This window comes from Salvelinus fontinalis, chromosome 16, assembly GCF_029448725.1.
Source record: "Salvelinus fontinalis isolate EN_2023a chromosome 16, ASM2944872v1, whole genome shotgun sequence".
Classification (NCBI taxonomy): domain Eukaryota; kingdom Metazoa; phylum Chordata; class Actinopteri; order Salmoniformes; family Salmonidae; genus Salvelinus; species Salvelinus fontinalis.
The window spans coordinates 49,294,067-49,314,564 of record NC_074680.1 but is presented as its reverse complement, the minus strand read 5'-3'; the positions used below and the strand labels follow the sequence as shown (position 1 = coordinate 49,314,564).

General features: G+C 43.8%; 2 protein-coding genes across 4 annotated transcripts in view; one reads left to right on the top strand and one right to left on the bottom strand.

The window, feature by feature from the left end:
• Positions 1-353: 353 nt before the first annotated feature.
• On the bottom strand, positions 354-4,293 carry mrps26 (mitochondrial ribosomal protein S26). The gene is made up of 4 exons (XM_055865655.1): positions 3,912-4,293; positions 2,478-2,624; positions 2,185-2,308; positions 354-2,016 (listed from the first exon to the last, which is right to left on the bottom strand). The coding sequence occupies exons 1-4, from the start codon at positions 4,127-4,129 to the stop codon at positions 1,885-1,887; spliced, it is 621 nt and encodes a 206-aa protein (XP_055721630.1). The 5' UTR covers positions 4,130-4,293; the 3' UTR covers positions 354-1,884.
• Positions 4,294-6,062: 1,769 nt separating this feature from the next.
• alms1 (ALMS1 centrosome and basal body associated protein) overlaps positions 6,063-20,498 on the top strand; it is a 142,564-nt gene continuing 128,128 nt past the window's right edge. For all 3 annotated transcript variants that reach the window (XM_055865652.1, XM_055865651.1, XM_055865650.1), the window contains exons 1-4: positions 6,063-6,206; positions 9,344-9,404; positions 9,688-9,796; positions 9,952-10,096. The gene's annotated coding sequence lies outside the window, so the exon portion shown is untranslated. The remainder of the gene's footprint in view (positions 6,207-9,343; positions 9,405-9,687; positions 9,797-9,951; positions 10,097-20,498) is intronic.

Sequence of the window (20,498 nt, the reverse complement as noted above, 5' to 3'; positions counted from 1 at the left end):
GTTTCGAATGTCCTGTTGGTAGGATAGTCTCGAGTTGGAGAGGTCATCCAGTTTATTTCCCAGCACGTTGGCCAATAGAACAGATGGTAGAGGTGAGCTTCCTGTTTTTCAGTCTTCTCTTCATGCCCATGACAGGGATTTGGGCCTGGTCCGGTATCTGCAGTAAGTCCTTTGCTAACCGACTCGTTAAAATAAAGACATCTTGGTCCAGTGAGGTGAGTAATCGGTTCTGATATCCTGAAGCTCTTTTCGGTTAGCAGAAACATTATGTACAAAATCTCCTCCGGTGCCATTATAATAATTATAATGATTTAAAGCCACATGACTCACAAGAAAGTAGTAGAGATGATCAATCAGGAAGAAACTATTATTTATTACATAAGGTTCCCATTATGTACTTGACAGATGAGAACTACAAGCTTGAAGTCCATAGAGTGAAGTTTTACAGCACTTTCATAAACTGTAAATCCCCCCCATAACCAAACTGGTGGAGACATGGGTAATTGTGCCAGGAAACTGTTCATCACACACACAGAGTAGGCTGTCCTTTTCAAGGGTTGACTTCCTGCCCAAATACATCGCAGACAGATATTACAACGCTTGAATAGGTATTTAACAAATCATGGCTGTATTCGAACCAAACAGAATAAAATGGAAGCAAATGAAACAGGGAGGGACCCATCTGAATTTGTCCAATAGAAACTAGGTTTGCGAATTGTCAGGTGCCTCACGATATGATATTATCACCATAGCGAGGGACCTTGCCAAACATATTGGTCACTGTATGTCTGCTGCAGAGGCAAGAGAGAGACATTAGAAAACAAGTTTTGATAAATTGTAAATAAAGATGGAGAGAAAGCTACAGGATGAACAATACTGGAGTTTTGGTGAAGGTACAGGCAGTCTCCTTTGACAGTATCGCTATACACCGAGTGTACAAAACATTAAGAACACCTTCCTAATATTGAGTTGTCCTCAGAACAAACTCAATTCGTCGGGGTGTGGACTCTACAAGGTGTCGAAAGCGTTCCACGGGGATGCTGGCCCATGTTGACTCTAATCCCCGTCTCAAGGCTTAAAAACCCTTCTTTAACCCCGTCTCGTCCCCTTCATCTACACCGATCGAAGTGGATTTAACAGGTGACATCAATAAGGGATCATAGCTTTCACCTGGATTCACCTGGTCAGTCTATGTCATGGAAAGAGCAAGTGTTCCTAATGTTTTGTACTCTTTGTGTAATATCATCAAAAATAACATTGCGATACGTAACTATCGATTCCCCCTTCCCCCCCATTACTAACATAAATGCCACAATTTGCGAGGGATTGGACAAATGACCCCAGCTAACCACATCCTGGTTGAACAAGACATTTGAGGAAGGATAACGTGTTCATGCTTTTCTCCTTTGACCAAAAAAACAGCTGTTTCCAAGTGGGCGTGGCAGATATCACAACTGTTCAGTGAAGGACTCAGGTAGGCTACACATGCCTATCATTTTCCGTTTGCCTACTAACGAATCGACATCTCAATAACTTATCGGTTTCCCGGGTCACAGAGGAGAGAGGGTGGAGGACAGACTTTTTCCCAAATGAGAAAAGGCCACACTGGCCGTGTCCCAGAGCATTGCGACGGACTGATCTACAAATACTAATGAGTAGTTATTTATGATGCAAGGTTATTTGTAGATCAGTCAGTCGTGACCAGTCTCCTCTGAGGCCTCCAGCCAGGCTCCAAGGTGGAATTTCCCTTAGGTATAGATCCAGGATCAGCTTCTAATCCCACAATCCTAACCTCAACCATAGTGGGGGAAAAATGTTAAACTGAACCCAGATCAGAGTCTAGGGGCAACTTCACCCTACACTTCCAGCCATCTTCAGTCTCTCTCACTGCAGCACAGTCCTCTTCACCACACGGCCATCTTTGTCGATGGCAAAGTTATAGTTCTTAGGGTTGTCCAGGGCTTCCTCAATACGCTGGTCCAGGTTCTCCATGTTGATGAAGCTCTTGGCCTCCTCCTGGAACAGAGTCATGTATGTAGAGAGTTGAGACATTGATGCATTGACACGACAACAGTCTAGTTTCAGAGGGAAACAACTTCCGCCAACAACTGGCGCCGCATTTGTTTACAACAAGGTCAATAACGTAACTTTGGCTTTCAAAAGGTTGACCAAACCTCTACATACCTGAATCCGCATTATCTCCTCTCCCTTCTCTTTAACAAAGATTTCCATGGTCTGCTCTCGCAGAATGGCTGCCTCTGTCTTCTTGACCTCAGCCGCTTCCACCTCTTTCTGAACTCTCAGTTCCCTAAAAGGCAGAGAACAAGAGAGAGGAGAGAGAGAATGTGAATACAGGACAGACATCATTTCCCATTAAGCTTTATGGATCATTTGATGGAGGTGGACATGAAAAGGGCAGTGAAAACTGAGGTTGCCATTTGGGACAAATCAGAACCAATGTCCTGTTCCTTCCTGACCTGATCTTGAGCATGCGGAGATTCTCCTCCTGGTTCCAGGTCATGAGGGAGCGGTGCTCCTCCGCCTCCTGCTTCGCCCTCTCCTCCGCCAGGGAGCCCACCTCCTCTTCATACCTCTTCCTCAGCATCTCCTCCTTGAACTCCAGCCTGTCAACCACATAAACACTAATCACAACCACATTCATGGACCACAACATTATAGCCGTCTGTCTGTGTTCTCCATACTGAAACCTCCAAAACCCTTCTTCTGTAAAAGTGAAAGTCACCCAGTCAAATACTACTTGAGTAAAAGTCTGAACGTATTTGGTTTTAAATATACTTAAGTATCAAAAGTAAATGGAATTGCTAAAATGTACTTAAGTATCAAAAGTATAAATCATTTTAACTTCCTTATTTTAAGGAAATAAGACAGAACGATTTTCTTGTATTTTTAAAATATATTTATGGATAGCCAGGGGCACACTCCAACACTCAGAACAGAATTTACAAAACAAAGCATTTGTGTTTAGTGAGTCCGCCAGATCAGAGGAAGTAAAGATGACCAGCGATGTTCTCTTGATAAGTGTGTGAATTGGACCATTTTCCTGTCAAACTGTAACTAGTACTTTTGGGTGTCAGGGAAAATGTATGGAGTAAAAAGTACACTATTTTCCTTAGGCATGTAGTGAAGTAAAGGTTGCCATAAATTTAAATACTAAAGTACAAATAGTGTATTTTAAAGTATTTTTACTCAGGTGCTTTACTGGTCTAATTATGTTGGTAACCAGTTTATAACAGCAATAATGCACCCCGGGATTGTGGTATATGGCCAATATACCACGGCTAACGGCTGTATCCAGGCACCCCACGTTGTGTCATGCATAACAACAGCCCTTAGCCGTGGTATATTGGCCATATACCATACCCCCTCGTGCCTTATTGCTTAATCATAGCAGTCAACGAGTTAAACGGACATCCGTTAATGGAAAATGATCTGGCGAGTTTAATAAGGGCAAATTATATTTTCTCTTGCCACATTCAAATTCCTTTATTGTCATATCTTGTAATAATAATCATTTTGAGGAAACCCACATTTTGCTTCTAACCTCATTACAAGTTACTATGATATTCATTCTTAATTGGCTCAATAACGTTATGGAAAAAGTGTTTATTGTATAAATATGGCAACTTCTATCTTGCTGTGAAAAAATAAATTGGGCTAGTTTATTAACCATGGCGGAGTTAGTGCCTACAAAAAGACGACATATTTATCTTTATGGCTATGAATGGGATAACTGAAAGCAAGGTAGCTAACGTTACTTACTTATTATCAGTAATGAAACTGATCAGTCAGACAATTTCACTTTTATACAGAACTAGCCATCAGTAACCTTAGATTTAATCTTAGATTTTGGTCTGAAACATAAACGTGGACGTGCATTGGTCTAGCCTTACCTTAGCGCTCTCATGATCAGGTCATATTCTGTGAATCTCTCCCTGAGGACCACCATCTCCACCGGGTCGACGGGGGGTGGCGTTTTGATGCGCCCCTCTTTGGATTTGGCCTTTGGGTCGTTGCGGGTCTTCCTACCCCGGACAGCCTCCACAAGCACGGCTCCACGGGGGGCGAGAAGCCGGATTACCGGGGTACTTCTGGTAATAACTTGAAACATACTGACTGACAATCGACTGCTTACTCTAATAGTTTATGTGCAAATATTTACCTACAACTATCAATAAAATGCGTGAATGTAGTTAACGGAAACATACAAGTTGCTTTACGAAGCAGCCATGTTGAAGAAAGAAATCCCGGAAGCATTCCCAAGGTTACCTAAATAACTTCCGGGTCAATGTCTAGGTTAAGGTACAAATAGAACATTGAGACAGATATTTCACCGGATGTATAAATGTGAAGCATCTAGTTGGCGTTTCCACTCACTACCAAATAAGTAGTAACTATTTTTTTTTATTTTTTTATTAACAACAAATCAATACAGAAAGTACTTAAGGGAACACAAGTATATATAGATTATATATAATGGACAATCGAGCTAGGGGGTACAATATCACATTACAATTACACAAGGACCTTATTAAGGGATATACATACACTTACAATTCTAATAGCTTTTTGTTTAGAATCAGCTTGATCCCCTCTGTCAAAGACGCTTGGACCTTATTTTTTGATATTTTCAGTGGTATTGTTAACAAACATAAACAATTTTATGTTACTTTAATGGACAAAAAAAATGCTTTTCTTTTAAAATCAAGGAAACGTCTAAGTGACACAACTTGTTGTTCAAAAGCTGGAAACGGCAGTTTACACAGAACCACCTTTGACAAATAATTCTCAGTGTGAAAAAGCGTCCCATGGTCCGTTTTATCAGCGAGCTCAATGTATTCCAAACACTGGTGAGTAGTAAACAATGCCTCCATCTGGTATGTTCTAATGAGAACTGTCTGAGACTTGTTGTTTCCTACACAAATATATTTTCCTTATTAAGTCAAAGACAAAATTAACTACAATATACTGGTCTCAAATATATTAGCATAACTAGGCTACACAAAACCACGGCGGACACAATGTAAAATAAGAGGCTTTTCACCATATTAAAACGTGTCCCAGCGCAACATGCCCATCTCTGCCCACTGGGGCGTAGTTTACTGAGCGCTCTTTGAAATAAGCGCTCGTATCGTCGCATACCAATTGATCTCACCACACCGACTGGACCAAAACATTGCTTTTAGTTGTCTGGCTTGCTAGGTTAACATTTACTGAATACATTTTGAAACAGATGTGTTTATTGGTGTTAAATTACAGAAAGTTTACTATTTGGAGCACCAGGCTGTTGATGTCATGCAGAGACTGTCGTTTTGGGTCTATACTTTTTCATAACGACAGCGACACGTTTGATGACAATATGTTTATGATTATCACTACGACAATTGTCAACAGACGTCGATGGACGGACTGTAAATCAGCCTTAGTTGTAATTGTAGCATTGACTTGAAATCACCTCAAAAAAAGACATGGGATCAATAACAAGATGAAACTCTAGCTGAAACGAGCCACGTACGATTCTCTACATGGCAGTTTCTTGTCATTGTTGCTGGCCATCCAGAATCACATACTCACGGACTTCTGCCCCATTGAAGAGTGCGCATTGTTTTCGTGACTGTCAGCAAGCACATATATAGCTAACTATTTGGTCTAGCATAGCTACTGCCAAAGCCATTCACCCGCGGTTACTACTGTTTATCAAATTAAAGTTAAATAAAGAGCTACAAATAATGTTTCTATGAAAGATAGCTATGCCTCAAAGATGTTTTGATCAAAGTTGAGACTTTCAGCTAACGTTAGCAGCTTTAGCTACGTGGAAGGCGATGACACAACCTTCAAAACCACAATGTCTTTCGGTATTATTTCGGTAAATATTTGTTGTGTTAGTATAAGATTACAGATATATGTCAAACATTTTAATTAAATGAATATACTTTTTTTTTTTATAGAAAAAATTCAACCCTCTACATGCTTTTGCTCTACCACTGCGTTAGATGTCGCAGTGAGACAGATTTGAACTAGTTTCTTGTTCCTTTTCAGCGAATCTCCCGCTCAAGATTTGCGGGCTTCCTAGCAACCGCCCTTCGATACGAACTGTGAAGGAAGCGAAGCGCCCCTGGCTCGGAGACAACAGCAACATGGAGCCTCAAGAGCCAACTTCTCCCGCAGACGAGGCAGATGTCAACAGAGTAAGAAATGTTAATTTTGTTGTATTAGCTACAATAAACGGGCAATCTTTGGTGTGCGCAAAGTTACAGCGACCGAGGTATAAAATAAACAGGAGTTTAGCTGAGACAAATGCGGAACCACCCCCTGATTAACGTTAACTAGTTCTAACGACGTTATCTAACCCGAGATAGCTAACTTAGATACCAGTAACATGGCTAGCTTAGCTAACTTTAGATACATACATTAGTACAGTCACATAGCACAGTGGTGTGGGTTTTCTACAGAAACATTGAGTAGGTTAACTACATTTATTTGACCCATAAAACATTCACATGTCTTACCTGCTTTCCCTAACCACTCAAACATAGGTAGTTAGTAACGTTAATTAAGATACAGTAACAATCAAACGAACTTATTTTCAGAGGTAGACTGGATCTAACAGTCAAATACTCCATCTAAACATTGAATCGCTTCTCAATTGCGATACGGCTCAAGAAACATAAAAGCCCTTTACTTTCATATCACATCAACATAAATTCACAAATGAAACATATACACTTCCTGTGTACTGTGTTAACCGGCTCTATCACAGTTACAGCCGACAGTATTTTTCAGTGAACACGTTTCTGGTGGCCTTCTGTTACACACAAGTGTTAGGAGCATGCAAGACAGATGGCTAATTCGATCAGGTGGTCCCTCTGTCTTCCGTAAACATCCGGTGTAACATGGAGATATGGCCGTGTGGAAACACTAACCCTATAAACATGTGTATCAATGTAACTTTAAAAAAAAAAAAGTAATTGTTTTACAAATTCTCGCCGATATGAAAGATAATGTAGAAATTGAGCAAGTTAAGGTGAATAAACTGCTTGGGGTAACCCTGGATTGTAAACTGTCATGGTCAAAACATATTGATACAACAGTAGCTAAGATGGGGAGAAGTCTGTCCATAATAAAGCGCTGCTCTGCCTTCTTAACTGTACTATCAACAGGGCAGGTCCTACAGGCCCTAGTTTTGTCACACCTGGACTACTGTTCCGTGGTGTGGTTAGGTGCTAGAATGAGGGACTAGGGAAAATTTGCTCAGAACTATTTGATTTTGAACAGGGCAGTACGATTGGCCCTTGGATGTACACAAAGAGCTAACATTAATAATATGCATGTCAATCTCTCCTGGCTAAAAGTGGAGGAGAGATTGACTTTATCACTACTTGTATTTGTGAGAGCTATTGACATGTTGAATTCACCGAGCTGTCTGTTTAAACTACTGGCACACAGCTCAGACACCCATGCATACCCCACAAGACATGCCACCAGAGGTCTCTTCACAGTCCCCAAGTTCAGAACAGACTATGGGAGGTGCACAGTACTACATAGAGCCATGACTACATGGAACTCTATTCCACATCAGGTAACTGATGCAGCAGTAGAATCAGATATAAAAAACACCTAATGGAACAGCAGGGACTGTGAAGAGACAAACACAGGCATAGACAGACATACACACTATACACACGTGTATTATGGATTTTGTGTTGTAGATATGTGGTGGTAGAATAGTTTTAAAATTGTAAAACTGCCTTAACTTCGCTGGACCCCAGGAAGAGTAGCTGCTGTCTTGGAAGGAACTAATGGGGATCCATAATAAACCCCAGGAAGAGGAGCTGCTGCCTTGGCAGGAACTAATGGGGATCCATAATAAACCCCAGGAAGAGTAGCTGCTGCCTTGGCAGGAACTAATGGGGATCCATAATAAATCCCAGGAAGAGTAGCTGCTGTCTTGGAAGGAACTAATGGGGATCCATAATAAACCCCAGGAAGAGTAGCTGCTGTCTTGGAAGGAACTAATGGGGATCCATAATAAACCCCAGGAAGAGTAGCTGCTGTCTTGGAAGGAACTAATGGGGATCCATAATAAACCCCAGGAAGAGTAGCTGCTGTCTTGGCAGGAACTAATGGAGATCCATAATAAACCCCAGGAAGAGTAGCTGCTGTCTTGGCAGGAACTAATGGAGATCCATAATAAACCCCAGGAAGAGTAGCTGCTGTCTTGACAGGAACTAATGGAGATCCATAATAAACCCCAGGAAGAGTAGCTGCTGTCTTGGCAGGAACTAATGGAGATCCATAATAAACCCCAGGAAGAGTAGCTGCTGCCTTGACAGGAACTAATGGGTATCCACAATAAACCCCAGGAAGAGTAGCTGCTGCCTTGACAGGAACTAATGGGTATCCACAATAAACCCCAGGAAGAGTAGCTGCTGCCTTGGCAGGAACTAATGGAGATCCATAATAAACCCCAGGAAGAGTAGCTGCTGCCTTGGCAGGAACTAATGGAGATCCATAATAAACCCCAGGAAGAGTAGCTGCTGCCTTGGCAGGAACTAATGGAGATCCATAATAAACCCCAGGAAGAGTAGCTGCTGCCTTGGCAGGAACTAATGGGGATCCATAATAAACCCCAGGAAGAGTAGCTGCTGTCTTGGCAGGAACTAATGGAGATCCATAATAAACCCCAGGAAGAGTAGCTGCTGCCTTGACAGGAACTAATGGGGATCCATAATAAACTACAGGAAGAGTAGCTGATGCCTTGGCAGGAACTAATGGGGATCCATAATAAACCCCAGGAAGAGTAGCTGCTGCCTTGGCAGGAACTAATGGAGATCCATAATAAACCCCAGGAAGAGTAGCTGCTGCCTTGGCAGGAACTAATGGGGATCCATAATAAATATAAAATACAAATAAGGACCTTCCTGTGTTTCCAAAACTACCGCAAGCGATGCATGTTGATGTTAAAACCGAGTGTTGGGGCTCTATAAAAAAAAATATATATATATATATATTATCCCCTACAGAATGACTGTTGTGTATAATGTAATCGAACTGAGAGTCATGGTCAAGGGCTAGCTTACTAGCCAGTCAACGTAACTTATTAGCTATTAGGTTGCTGGAGCGGTCACCCTCAGGTCTGTCATTGAGTACAAGGGGAAGTAATCCAGCTGCTGTCTATGATCCACAATTAATAGCAACTAGCTATAGCTATGCAGATGTGCTAATGCTCCTATGTTCAGAACATGAGCTGTTGTTTGAAGAGTTAGTGTTATTCTGTGATGTTGTGGTTTTATTGAGGAGTTTTTTTTTCTTCTCCATGTTTCAGAGGACTGAGTCATGGTTCCATCTCCCAGCAGAAGAGGACAGGAGTCAGTTCCTGGGTCTGGGTAAGACACCAGCCCACCTTGCTATGGGAGGGTCAATCTCAGCACTGTGCCAACCATACGAACAGACACACTTTCAACATGACAAGGGACTGGCAACTCCAACATCTAGATGACAGAGTTGGCTCTTTGAAACTAGCTGTCTGTCTGTGTGTCTGTCATAAAACAACCCGTCTGTTATGTTTTGTAACGTGGGTCTCACAGATTAATTAATCACCGGAAATGATAGAGATGACGTTGTAATATATGTCGTTGTTTTTAATATGTTGACTTTTTTTTCCATTAGAATTTCAGGACAGTCGTCTGTCACCTGCCCTCGCTCTGCTGCCGGAGTACGACTTCTCGGGATACTCTCTCTTCCAACAAACAACAGACTTAGAGTTTGCCCCTTTAAGGTAACGCTTTCTTCCATTAGAAAATCAAATTGTTTATTAAAATAATAGTTTCATTACTCTAATGAACAAAGGTCACTATATCAGTATGAATCGTTTTAGGTTATTGAAAAGGAACCCGTGCTTGTGTTATGCATGTCTCCTGTTTGTCTTGTCAGGGGGTCTCCAGACGTGTCTGTAGCCTCTGAGAGGTTTCTGACACCGCAGGCCAAGAAGGGCAGTAGCGGCGTTGTCCAGTCGTCTGACCCTCACCGTGCCTCTCTGTCCCAGCATCCTCTAGCCTACACCTCCACCCTGTCTGAGGTCAGCTGATCTTTCTCTACCTGTAACCTTCATATAGTAACCAATGCTTGCTACTTCTTGTCCCTCTTACTGTGCTAGCCTGCCAAATGGAGCTAACACCACCAGATCACAGAGCTAAATGGAGCTAACACCACCAGATCACAGAGCTAAATGGAGCTAACACCACCAGATCACAGAGCTAAATGGAGCTAACACCACCAGATCACAGAGCTAAATGGAGCTAACACCACCAGATCACAGAGCTAAATGGAGCTAACACCACCAGATCACAGAGCTAAATGGAGCTAACACCACCAGATCACAGAGCTAAATGGAGCTAACACCACCAGATCACAGAGCTAAATGGAGCTAACACCACCAGATCACAGAGCTAAATGGAGCTAACACCACCAGATCACAGAGCTAAATGGAGCTAACACCACCAGATCACAGAGCTAAATGGAGCTAACACCACCAGATCACAGAGCTAAATGGAGCTAACACCACCAGATCACAGAGCTAAATGGAGCTAACACCACCAGATCACAGAGCTAAATGGAGCTAACACCACCAGATCATGGAGCTAACACCACCAGATCACAGAGCTAAATGGAGCTAACACCACCAGATCACAGAGCTAAATGGAGCTAACACCACCAGATCACAGAGCTAAATGGAGCTAACACCACCAGATCACAGAGCTAAATGGAGCTAACACCACCAGATCACAGAGCTAAATGGAGCTAACACCACCAGATCAAAGAGCTAAATGGAGCTAACACCACCAGATCACAGAGCTAAATGGAGCTAACACTACCAGATCACAGAGCTAAATGGAGCTAACACCACCAGATCACAGAGCTAAATGGAGCTAACACCACCAGATCACAGAGCTAAATGTAGCTAACACCACTAGATCACAGAGCTAAATGTAGCTAACACCGCCAGATCACAGAGCTAAATGTAGCCAACACCGCCAGATCACAGCTAAATGGAGCTAACACCACCAGATCACAGAGCTAAATGTAGCCAACACCACCAGATCACAGAGCTAAATGTAGCTAACACCACCAGATCACAGAGCTAAATGGAGCTAACACCACCAGATCACAGAGCTAAATGGAGCTAACACCACCAGATCACAGAGCTAAATGTAGCCAACACCACCAGATCACAGAGCTAAATGGAGCTAACACCACCAGATCACAGAGCTAAATGGAGCTAACACTACCAGATCACAGAGCTAAATGTAGCCAACACCACCAGATCACAGAGCTAAATGGTGCTAACACCACCAGATCACAGAGCTAAATGTAGCTAACACCACCAGATCACAGAGCTAAATAGAGCTAACACCACCAGATCAGAGAGCTAAATGGAGCTAACACCACCAGATAACAGAGCTAAATGGAGCTAACACCACCAGATCACAGAGCTAAATGGAGCTAACACCACCAGATCACAGAGCTAAATGTAGCTAACACCACCAGATCACAGAGCTAAATGGAGCTAACACCACCAAATCACAGAGCTAAATGGAGCTAACACCACCAGATCACAGAGCTAAATGGAGCTAACACCACCAGATCACAGAGCTAAATGGAGCTAACACCACCAGATCACAGAGCTAAATGGAGCTAACACCACCAGATCACAGAGCTAAATGGAGCTAACACTACCAGATCACAGAGCTAAATGGAGCTAACACCACCAGATCACAGAGCTAAATGGAGCTAACACCACCAAATCACAGAGCTAAATGGAGCTAACACCACCAGATCACAGAGCTAAATGGAGCTAACACCACCAGATCACAGAGCTAAATGGAGCTAACACCACTAGATCACAGAGCTAAATGGAGCTAACACCACCAGATCAAAGAGCTAAATGGAGCTAACACCACCAGATCACAGAGCTAAATGGAGCTAACACCACCAGATCACAGAGCTAAATGGAGCTAACACCACCAGATCACAGAGCTAAATGGAGCTAACACTACCAGATCACAGAGCTAAATGGAGCTAACACCACCAGATCACAGAGCTAAATGGAGCTAACACCACCAGATCACAGAGCTAAATGTAGCTAACACCACTAGATCACAGAGCTAAATGTAGCTAACACCGCCAGATCACAGAGCTAAATGTAGCCAACACCACCAGATCACAGCTAAATGGAGCCAACACCACCAGATCACAGCTAAATGGAGCTAACACCACCAGATCACAGAGCTAAATGTAGCCAACACCACCAGATCACAGAGCTAAATGTAGCTAACACCACCAGATCACAGAGCTAAATGGAGCTAACACCACCAGATCACAGAGCTAAATGGAGCTAACACCACCAGATCACAGAGCTAAATGTAGCCACCACCACCAGATCACAGAGCTAAATGGAGCTAACACCACCAGATCACAGAGCTAAATGGAGCTAACACTACCAGATCACAGAGCTAAATGTAGCCAACACCACCAGATCACAGAGCTAAATGGTGCTAACACCACCAGATCACAGAGCTAACTGTAGCCAACACCACCAGATCACAGAGCTAAATGTAGCTAACACCACCAGATCACAGAGCTAAATAGAGCTAACACCACCAGATCAGAGAGCTAAATGGTGCTAACACCACCAGATCACAGAGCTAAATGAAGCTAACACCACCAGATCACGGAGCTAAATGGAGCTAACACCACCAGATCATAGAGCTAAATGTAGCTAACACTACCAGATCACAGAGCTAAATGGTGCTAACACCACCAGATCACAGAGCTAACACCACCAGATCACAGAGCTAAATGTAGCTAACACCACCAGATAACAGAGCTAAATGGAGCTAACACCACCAAATCACAGAGCTAAATGGAGCTAACACCACCAGATCACAGAGCTAAATGGAGCTAACACCACCAGATCACAGAGCTAAATGGAGCTAACACCACCAGATCACAGAGCTAAATGGAGCTAACACCACCAGATCACAGAGCTAAATGGAGCTAACACCACCAGATAACAGAGCTAAATGGAGCTAACACCACCAGATCACAGAGCTAAATGGAGCTAACACCACCAGATCACAGAGCTAAATGGAGCTAACACCACCAAATCACAGAGCTAACCACCAGATCACAGAGCTAAATGGAGCTAACACCACCAGATCACAGAGCTAAATGGAGCTAACACTACCAGATCACAGAGCTAAATGGAGCTAACACTACCAGATCACAGAGCTAAATGGAGCTAACACTACCAGATCACAGAGCTAAATGGAGCTAACACCACCAGATCACAGAGCTAAATGGAGCTAACACCACCAGATAACAGAGCTAAATGGAGCTAACACCACCAGATCACAGAGCTAAATGGAGCTAACACCACCAGATCACAGAGCTAAATGGAGCTAACACCACCAGATCACAGAGCTAAATGGAGCTAACACCACCCGTGTAGCTCAGTTGGTAGAGCATGGCGCTTGCAACGCCAGGGTTGTGGGTTCGATTCCCACGGGGGGCCAGTACAAAAAAGTATGAATGTATGTACTTGTAAGTCGCTCTGGATAAGAGCGTCTGCTAAATGACTTAAATGTAATGTAAATGTAAATCACAGAGCTAAATGGAGCTAACACTTCCAGATCACAGAGCTAAATGGAGCTAACACTACCAGATCACAGAGCTAAATGGAGCTAACACTACCAGATCACAGAGCTAAATGGAGCTAACACCACCAGATCACAGAGCTAAATGGAGCTAACACCACCAGATCATGGAGCTAACACCACCAGATCACAGAGCTAAATGGAGCTAACACCACCAGATCACAGAGCTAAATGGAGCTAACACCACCAGATAACAGAGCTAAATGGAGCTAACACCACCAGATCACAGAGCTAAATGGAGCTAACACCACCAGATCACAGAGCTAAATGGAGCTAACACCACCAGATCACAGAGCTAAATGGAGCTAACACCACCAGATAACAGAGCTAAATGGAGCTAACACCACCAGATCACAGAGCTAAATGGAGCTAACACCACCAGATCACAGAGCTAAATGGAGCTAACACCACCAGATCACAGAGCTAAATGGAGCTAACACCACCAAATCACAGAGCTAACCACCAGATCACAGAGCTAAATGGAGCTAACACCACCAGATCACAGAGCTAAATGGAGCTAACACTACCAGATCACAGAGCTAAATGGAGCTAACACTACCAGATCACAGAGCTAAATGGAGCTAACACCACCAGATAACAGAGCTAAATGGAGCTAACACTACCAGATCACAGAGCTAAATGGAGCTAACACCACCAGATCACAGAGCTAAATGGAGCTAACACCACCAAATCACAGAGCTAACCACCAGATCACAGAGCTAAATGGAGCTAACACCACCAGATCACAGAGCTAAATGGAGCTAACACCACCAGATAACAGAGCTAAATGGAGCTAACACCACCAGATCACAGAGCTAAATGGAGCTAACACCACCAGATCACAGAGCTAAATGGAGCTAACACCACCAGATCACAGAGCTAAATGGAGCTAACACCACCAGATAACAGAGCTAAATGGAGCTAACACCACCAGATAACAGAGCTAAATGGAGCTAACACCACCAGATCACAGAGCTAAATGGAGCTAACACCACCAGATCACAGAGCTAAATGGAGCTAACACCACCAAATCACAGAGCTAACCACCAGATCACAGAGCTAAATGGAGCTAACACCACCAGATCATGGAGCTAACACCACCAGATCACAGAGCTAAATGGAGCTAACACCACCAGATCACAGAGCTAAATGGAGCTAACACCACCAGATCACAGAGCTAAATGGAGCTAACACCACCAGATAACAGAGCTAAATGGAGCTAACACCACCAGATCACAGAGCTAAATGGAGCTAACACCACCAGATCACAGAGCTAAATGGAGCTAACACCACCAGATCACAGAGCTAAATGGAGCTAACACCACCAGATAACAGAGCTAAATGGAGCTAACACCACCAGATAACAGAGCTAAATGGAGCTAACACCACCAGATCACAAAGCTAAATAGAGCTAACACCACCAGATCACAGAGCTAAATGGAGCTAACACCACCAAATCACAAAGCTAAATAGAGCTAACCACCAGATCACAGAGCTAAATGGAGCTAACACCACCAGATCATGGAGCTAACACCACCAGATCACAGAGCTAAATGGAGCTAACACCACCAGATCACAAAGCTAAATAGAGCTAACCACCAGATCACAGAGCTAAATGGAGCTAACAACACCAGATCATGGAGCTAACACCACCAGATCACAGAGCTAAATGGAGCTAACACCACCAGATCACAGAGCTAACCACCAGATCACAGAGCTAAATGGAGCTAACACCACCAGATCACAGAGCTAAATGGAGCTAACACTACCAGATCACAGAGCTAAATGGAGCTAACACTACCAGATCACAGAGCTAAATGGAGCTAACACCACCAGATAACAGAGCTAAATGGAGCTAACACTACCAGATCACAGAGCTAAATGGAGCTAACACCACCAGATCACAGAGCTAAATGGAGCTAACACCACCAGATCACAGAGCTAAATGGAGCTAACACCACCAGATAACAGAGCTAAATGGAGCGTAGACCACCAGATAACAGAGCTAAATGCAGCTAACACCACCAGATCACAGAGCTAAATGGAGCTAACACCACCAGATCACAGAGCTAAATGGAGCTAACACCACTAGATCACAGAGCTAAATGTAGCTAACACCGCCAGATCACAGAGCTAAATGTAGCCAACACCACCAGATCACAGCTAAATGGAGCCAACACCACCAGATCACAGCTAAATGGAGCTAACACCACCAGATCACAGAGCTAAATGTAGCCAACACCACCAGATCACAGAGCTAAATGTAGCTAACACCACCAGATCACAGAGCTAAATGGAGCTAACACCACCAGATCACAGAGCTAAATGGAGCTAACACCACCAGATCACAGAGCTAAATGTAGCCACCACCACCAGATCACAGAGCTAAATGGAGCTAACACCACCAGATCACAGAGCTAAATGGAGCTAACACTACCAGATCACAGAGCTAAATGTAGCCAACACCACCAGATCACAGAGCTAAATGGTGCTAACACCACCAGATCACAGAGCTAACTGTAGCCAACACCACCAGATCACAGAGCTAAATGTAGCTAACACCACCAGATCACAGAGCTAAATAGAGCTAACACCACCAGATCAGAGAGCTAAATGGTGCTAACACCACCAGATCACAGAGCTAAATGAAGCTAACACCACCAGATCACGGAGCTAAATGGAGCTAACACCACCAGATCATAGAGCTAAATGTAGCTAACACTACCAGATCACAGAGCTAAATGGTGCTAACACCACCAGATCACAGAGCTAACACCACCAGATCACAGAGCTAAATGTAGCTAACACCACCAGATAACAGAGCTAAATGGAGCTAACACCACCAAATCACAGAGCTAAATGGAGCTAACACCACCAGATCACAGAGCTAAATGGAGCTAACACCACCAGATCACAGAGCTAAATGGAGCTAACACCACCAGATCACAGAGCTAAATGGAGCTAACACCACCAGATCACAGAGCTAAATGGAGCTAACACCACCAGATAACAGAGCTAAATGGAGCTAACACCACCAGATCACAGAGCTAAATGGAGCTAACACCACCAGATCACAGAGCTAAATGGAGCTAACACCACCAAATCACAGAGCTAAATGGAGCTAACACCACCAGATCACAGAGCTAAATGGAGCTAACACTTCCAGATCACAGAGCTAAATGGAGCTAACACTACCAGATCACAGAGCTAAATGGAGCTAACACTACCAGATCACAGAGCTAAATGGAGCTAACACCACCAGATCACAGAGCTAAATGGAGCTAACACCACCAGATCACAGAGCTAAATGGAGCTAACACCACCAGATCACAGAGCTAAATGGAGCTAACACCACCAGATCACAGAGCTAAATGGAGCTAACACCACCAGATCACAGAGCTAAATGGAGCTAACACCACCCGTGTAGCTCAGTTGGTAGAGCATGGCGCTTGCAACGCCAGGGTTGTGGGTTCGATTCCCACGGGGGGCCAGTACAAAAAAGTATGAATGTATGTACTTGTAAGTCGCTCTGGATAAGAGCGTCTGCTAAATGACTTAAATGTAATGTAAATGTAAATCACGGAGCTAAATGGAGCTAACACTTCCAGATCACAGAGCTAAATGGAGCTAACACTACCAGATCACAGAGCTAAATGGAGCTAACACTACCAGATCACAGAGCTAAATGGAGCTAACACCACCAGATCACAGAGCTAAATGGAGCTAACACCACCAGATCATGGAGCTAACACCACCAGATCACAGAGCTAAATGGAGCTAACACCACCAGATCACAGAGCTAAATGGAGCTAACACCACCAGATAACAGAGCTAAATGGAGCTAACACCACCAGATCACAGAGCTAAATGGAGCTAACACCACCAGATCACAGAGCTAAATGGAGCTAACACCACCAGATCACAGAGCTAAATGGAGCTAACACCACCAGATAACAGAGCTAAATGGAGCTAACACCACCAGATCACAGAGCTAAATGGAGCTAACACCACCAGATCACAGAGCTAAATGGAGCTAACACCACCAGATCACAGAGCTAAATGGAGCTAACACCACCAAATCACAGAGCTAACCACCAGATCACAGAGCTAAATGGAGCTAACACCACCAGATCACAGAGTTAAATGGAGCTAACACTACCAGATCACAGAGCTAAATGGAGCTAACACTACCAGATCACAGAGCTAAATGGAGCTAACACCACCAGATAACAGAGCTAAATGGAGCTAACACTACCAGATCACAGAGCTAAATGGAGCTAACACCACCAGATCACAGAGCTAAATGGAGCTAACACCACCAAATCACAGAGCTAACCACCAGATCACAGAGCTAAATGGAGCTAACACCACCAGATCATGGAGCTAACACCACCAGATCACAGAGCTAAATGGAGCTAACACCACCAGATCACAGAGCTAAATGGAGCTAACACCACCAGATAACAGAGCTAAATGGAGCTAACACCACCAGATCACAGAGCTAAATGGAGCTAACACCACCAGATCACAGAGCTAAATGGAGCTAACACCACCAGATCACAGAGCTAAATGGAGCTAACACCACCAGATAACAGAGCTAAATGGAGCTAACACCACCAGATAACAGAGCTAAATGGAGCTAACACCACCAGATCACAGAGCTAAATGGAGCTAACACCACCAGATCACAGAGCTAAATGGAGCTAACACCACCAAATCACAGAGCTAACCACCAGATCACAGAGCTAAATGGAGCTAACACCACCAGATCATGGAGCTAACACCACCAGATCACAGAGCTAAATGGAGCTAACACCACCAGATCACAGAGCTAAATGGAGCTAACACCACCAGATCACAGAGCTAAATGGAGCTAACACCACCAGATAACAGAGCTAAATGGAGCTAACACCACCAGATCACAGAGCTAAATGGAGCTAACACCACCAGATCACAGAGCTAAATGGAGCTAACACCACCAGATCACAGAGCTAAATGGAGCTAACACCACCAGATAACAGAGCTAAATGGAGCTAACACCACCAGATAACAGAGCTAAATGGAGCTAACACCACCAGATCACAAAGCTAAATAGAGCTAACACCACCAGATCACAGAGCTAAATGGAGCTAACACCACCAAATCACAAAGCTAAATAGAGCTAACCACCAGATCACAGAGCTAAATGGAGCTAACACCACCAGATCACAGAGCTAAATGGAGCTAACACCACCAGATAACAGAGCTAAATGGAGCTAACACCACCAGATCACAGAGCTAAATGGAGCTAACACCACCAGATCACAGAGCTAAATGGAGCTAACACCACCAAATCACAGAGCTAACCACCAGATCACAGAGCTAAATGGAGCTAACACCACCAGATCACAGAGCTAAATGGAGCTAACACTTCCAGATCACAGAGCTAAATGGAGCTAACACTACCAGATCACAGAGCTAAATGGAGCTAACACTACCAGATCACAGAGCTAAATGGAGCTAACACCACCAGATCACAGAGCTAAATGGAGCTAACACCACCAGATAACAGAGCTAAATGGAGCTAACACCACCAGATCACAGAGCTAAATGGAGCTAACACCACCAGATCACAGAGCTAAATGGAGCTAACACCACCATATCACAGAGCTAAATGGAGCTAACACCACCCGTGTAGCTCAGTTGGTAGAGCATGGCGCTTGCAACGCCAGGGTTGTGGGTTCGATTCCCACGGGGGGCCAGTACAAAAAAGTATGAATGTATGTACTTGTAAGTCGCTCTGGATAAGAGCGTCTGCTAAATGACTTAAATGTAATGTAAATGTAAATCACAGAGCTAAATGGAGCTAACACTTCCAGATCACAGAGCTAAATGGAGCTAACACTACCAGATCACAGAGCTAAATGGAGCTAACACTACCAGATCACAGAGCTAAATGGAGCTAACACCACCAGATCACAGAGCTAAATGGAGCTAACACCACCAGATCATGGAGCTAACACCACCAGATCACAGAGCTAAATGGAGCTAACACCACCAGATCACAGAGCTAAATGGAGCTAACACCACCAGATAACAGAGCTAAATGGAGCTAACACCACCAGATCACAGAGCTAAATGGAGCTAACACCACCAGATCACAGAGCTAAATGGAGCTAACACCACCAGATCACAGAGCTAAATGGAGCTAACACCACCAAATCACAGAGCTAACCACCAGATAACAGAGCTAAATGGAGCTAACACCACCAGATCACAGAGCTAAATGGAGCTAACACCACCAGATCACAGAGCTAAATGGAGCTAACACCACCAGATCACAGAGCTAAATGGAGCTAACACCACCAAATCACAGAGCTAACCACCAGATCACAGAGCTAAATGGAGCTAACACCACCAGATCACAGAGCTAAATGGAGCTAACACTACCAGATCACAGAGCTAAATGGAGCTAACACTACCAGATCACAGAGCTAAATGGAGCTAACACCACCAGATAACAGAGCTAAATGGAGCTAACACTACCAGATCACAGAGCTAAATGGAGCTAACACCACCAGATCACAGAGCTAAATGGAGCTAACACCACCAAATCACAGAGCTAACCACCAGATCACAGAGCTAAATGGAGCTAACACCACCAGATCATGGAGCTAACACCACCAGATCACAGAGCTAAATGGAGCTAACACCACCAGATCACAGAGCTAAATGGAGCTAACACCACCAGATAACAGAGCTAAATGGAGCTAACACCACCAGATC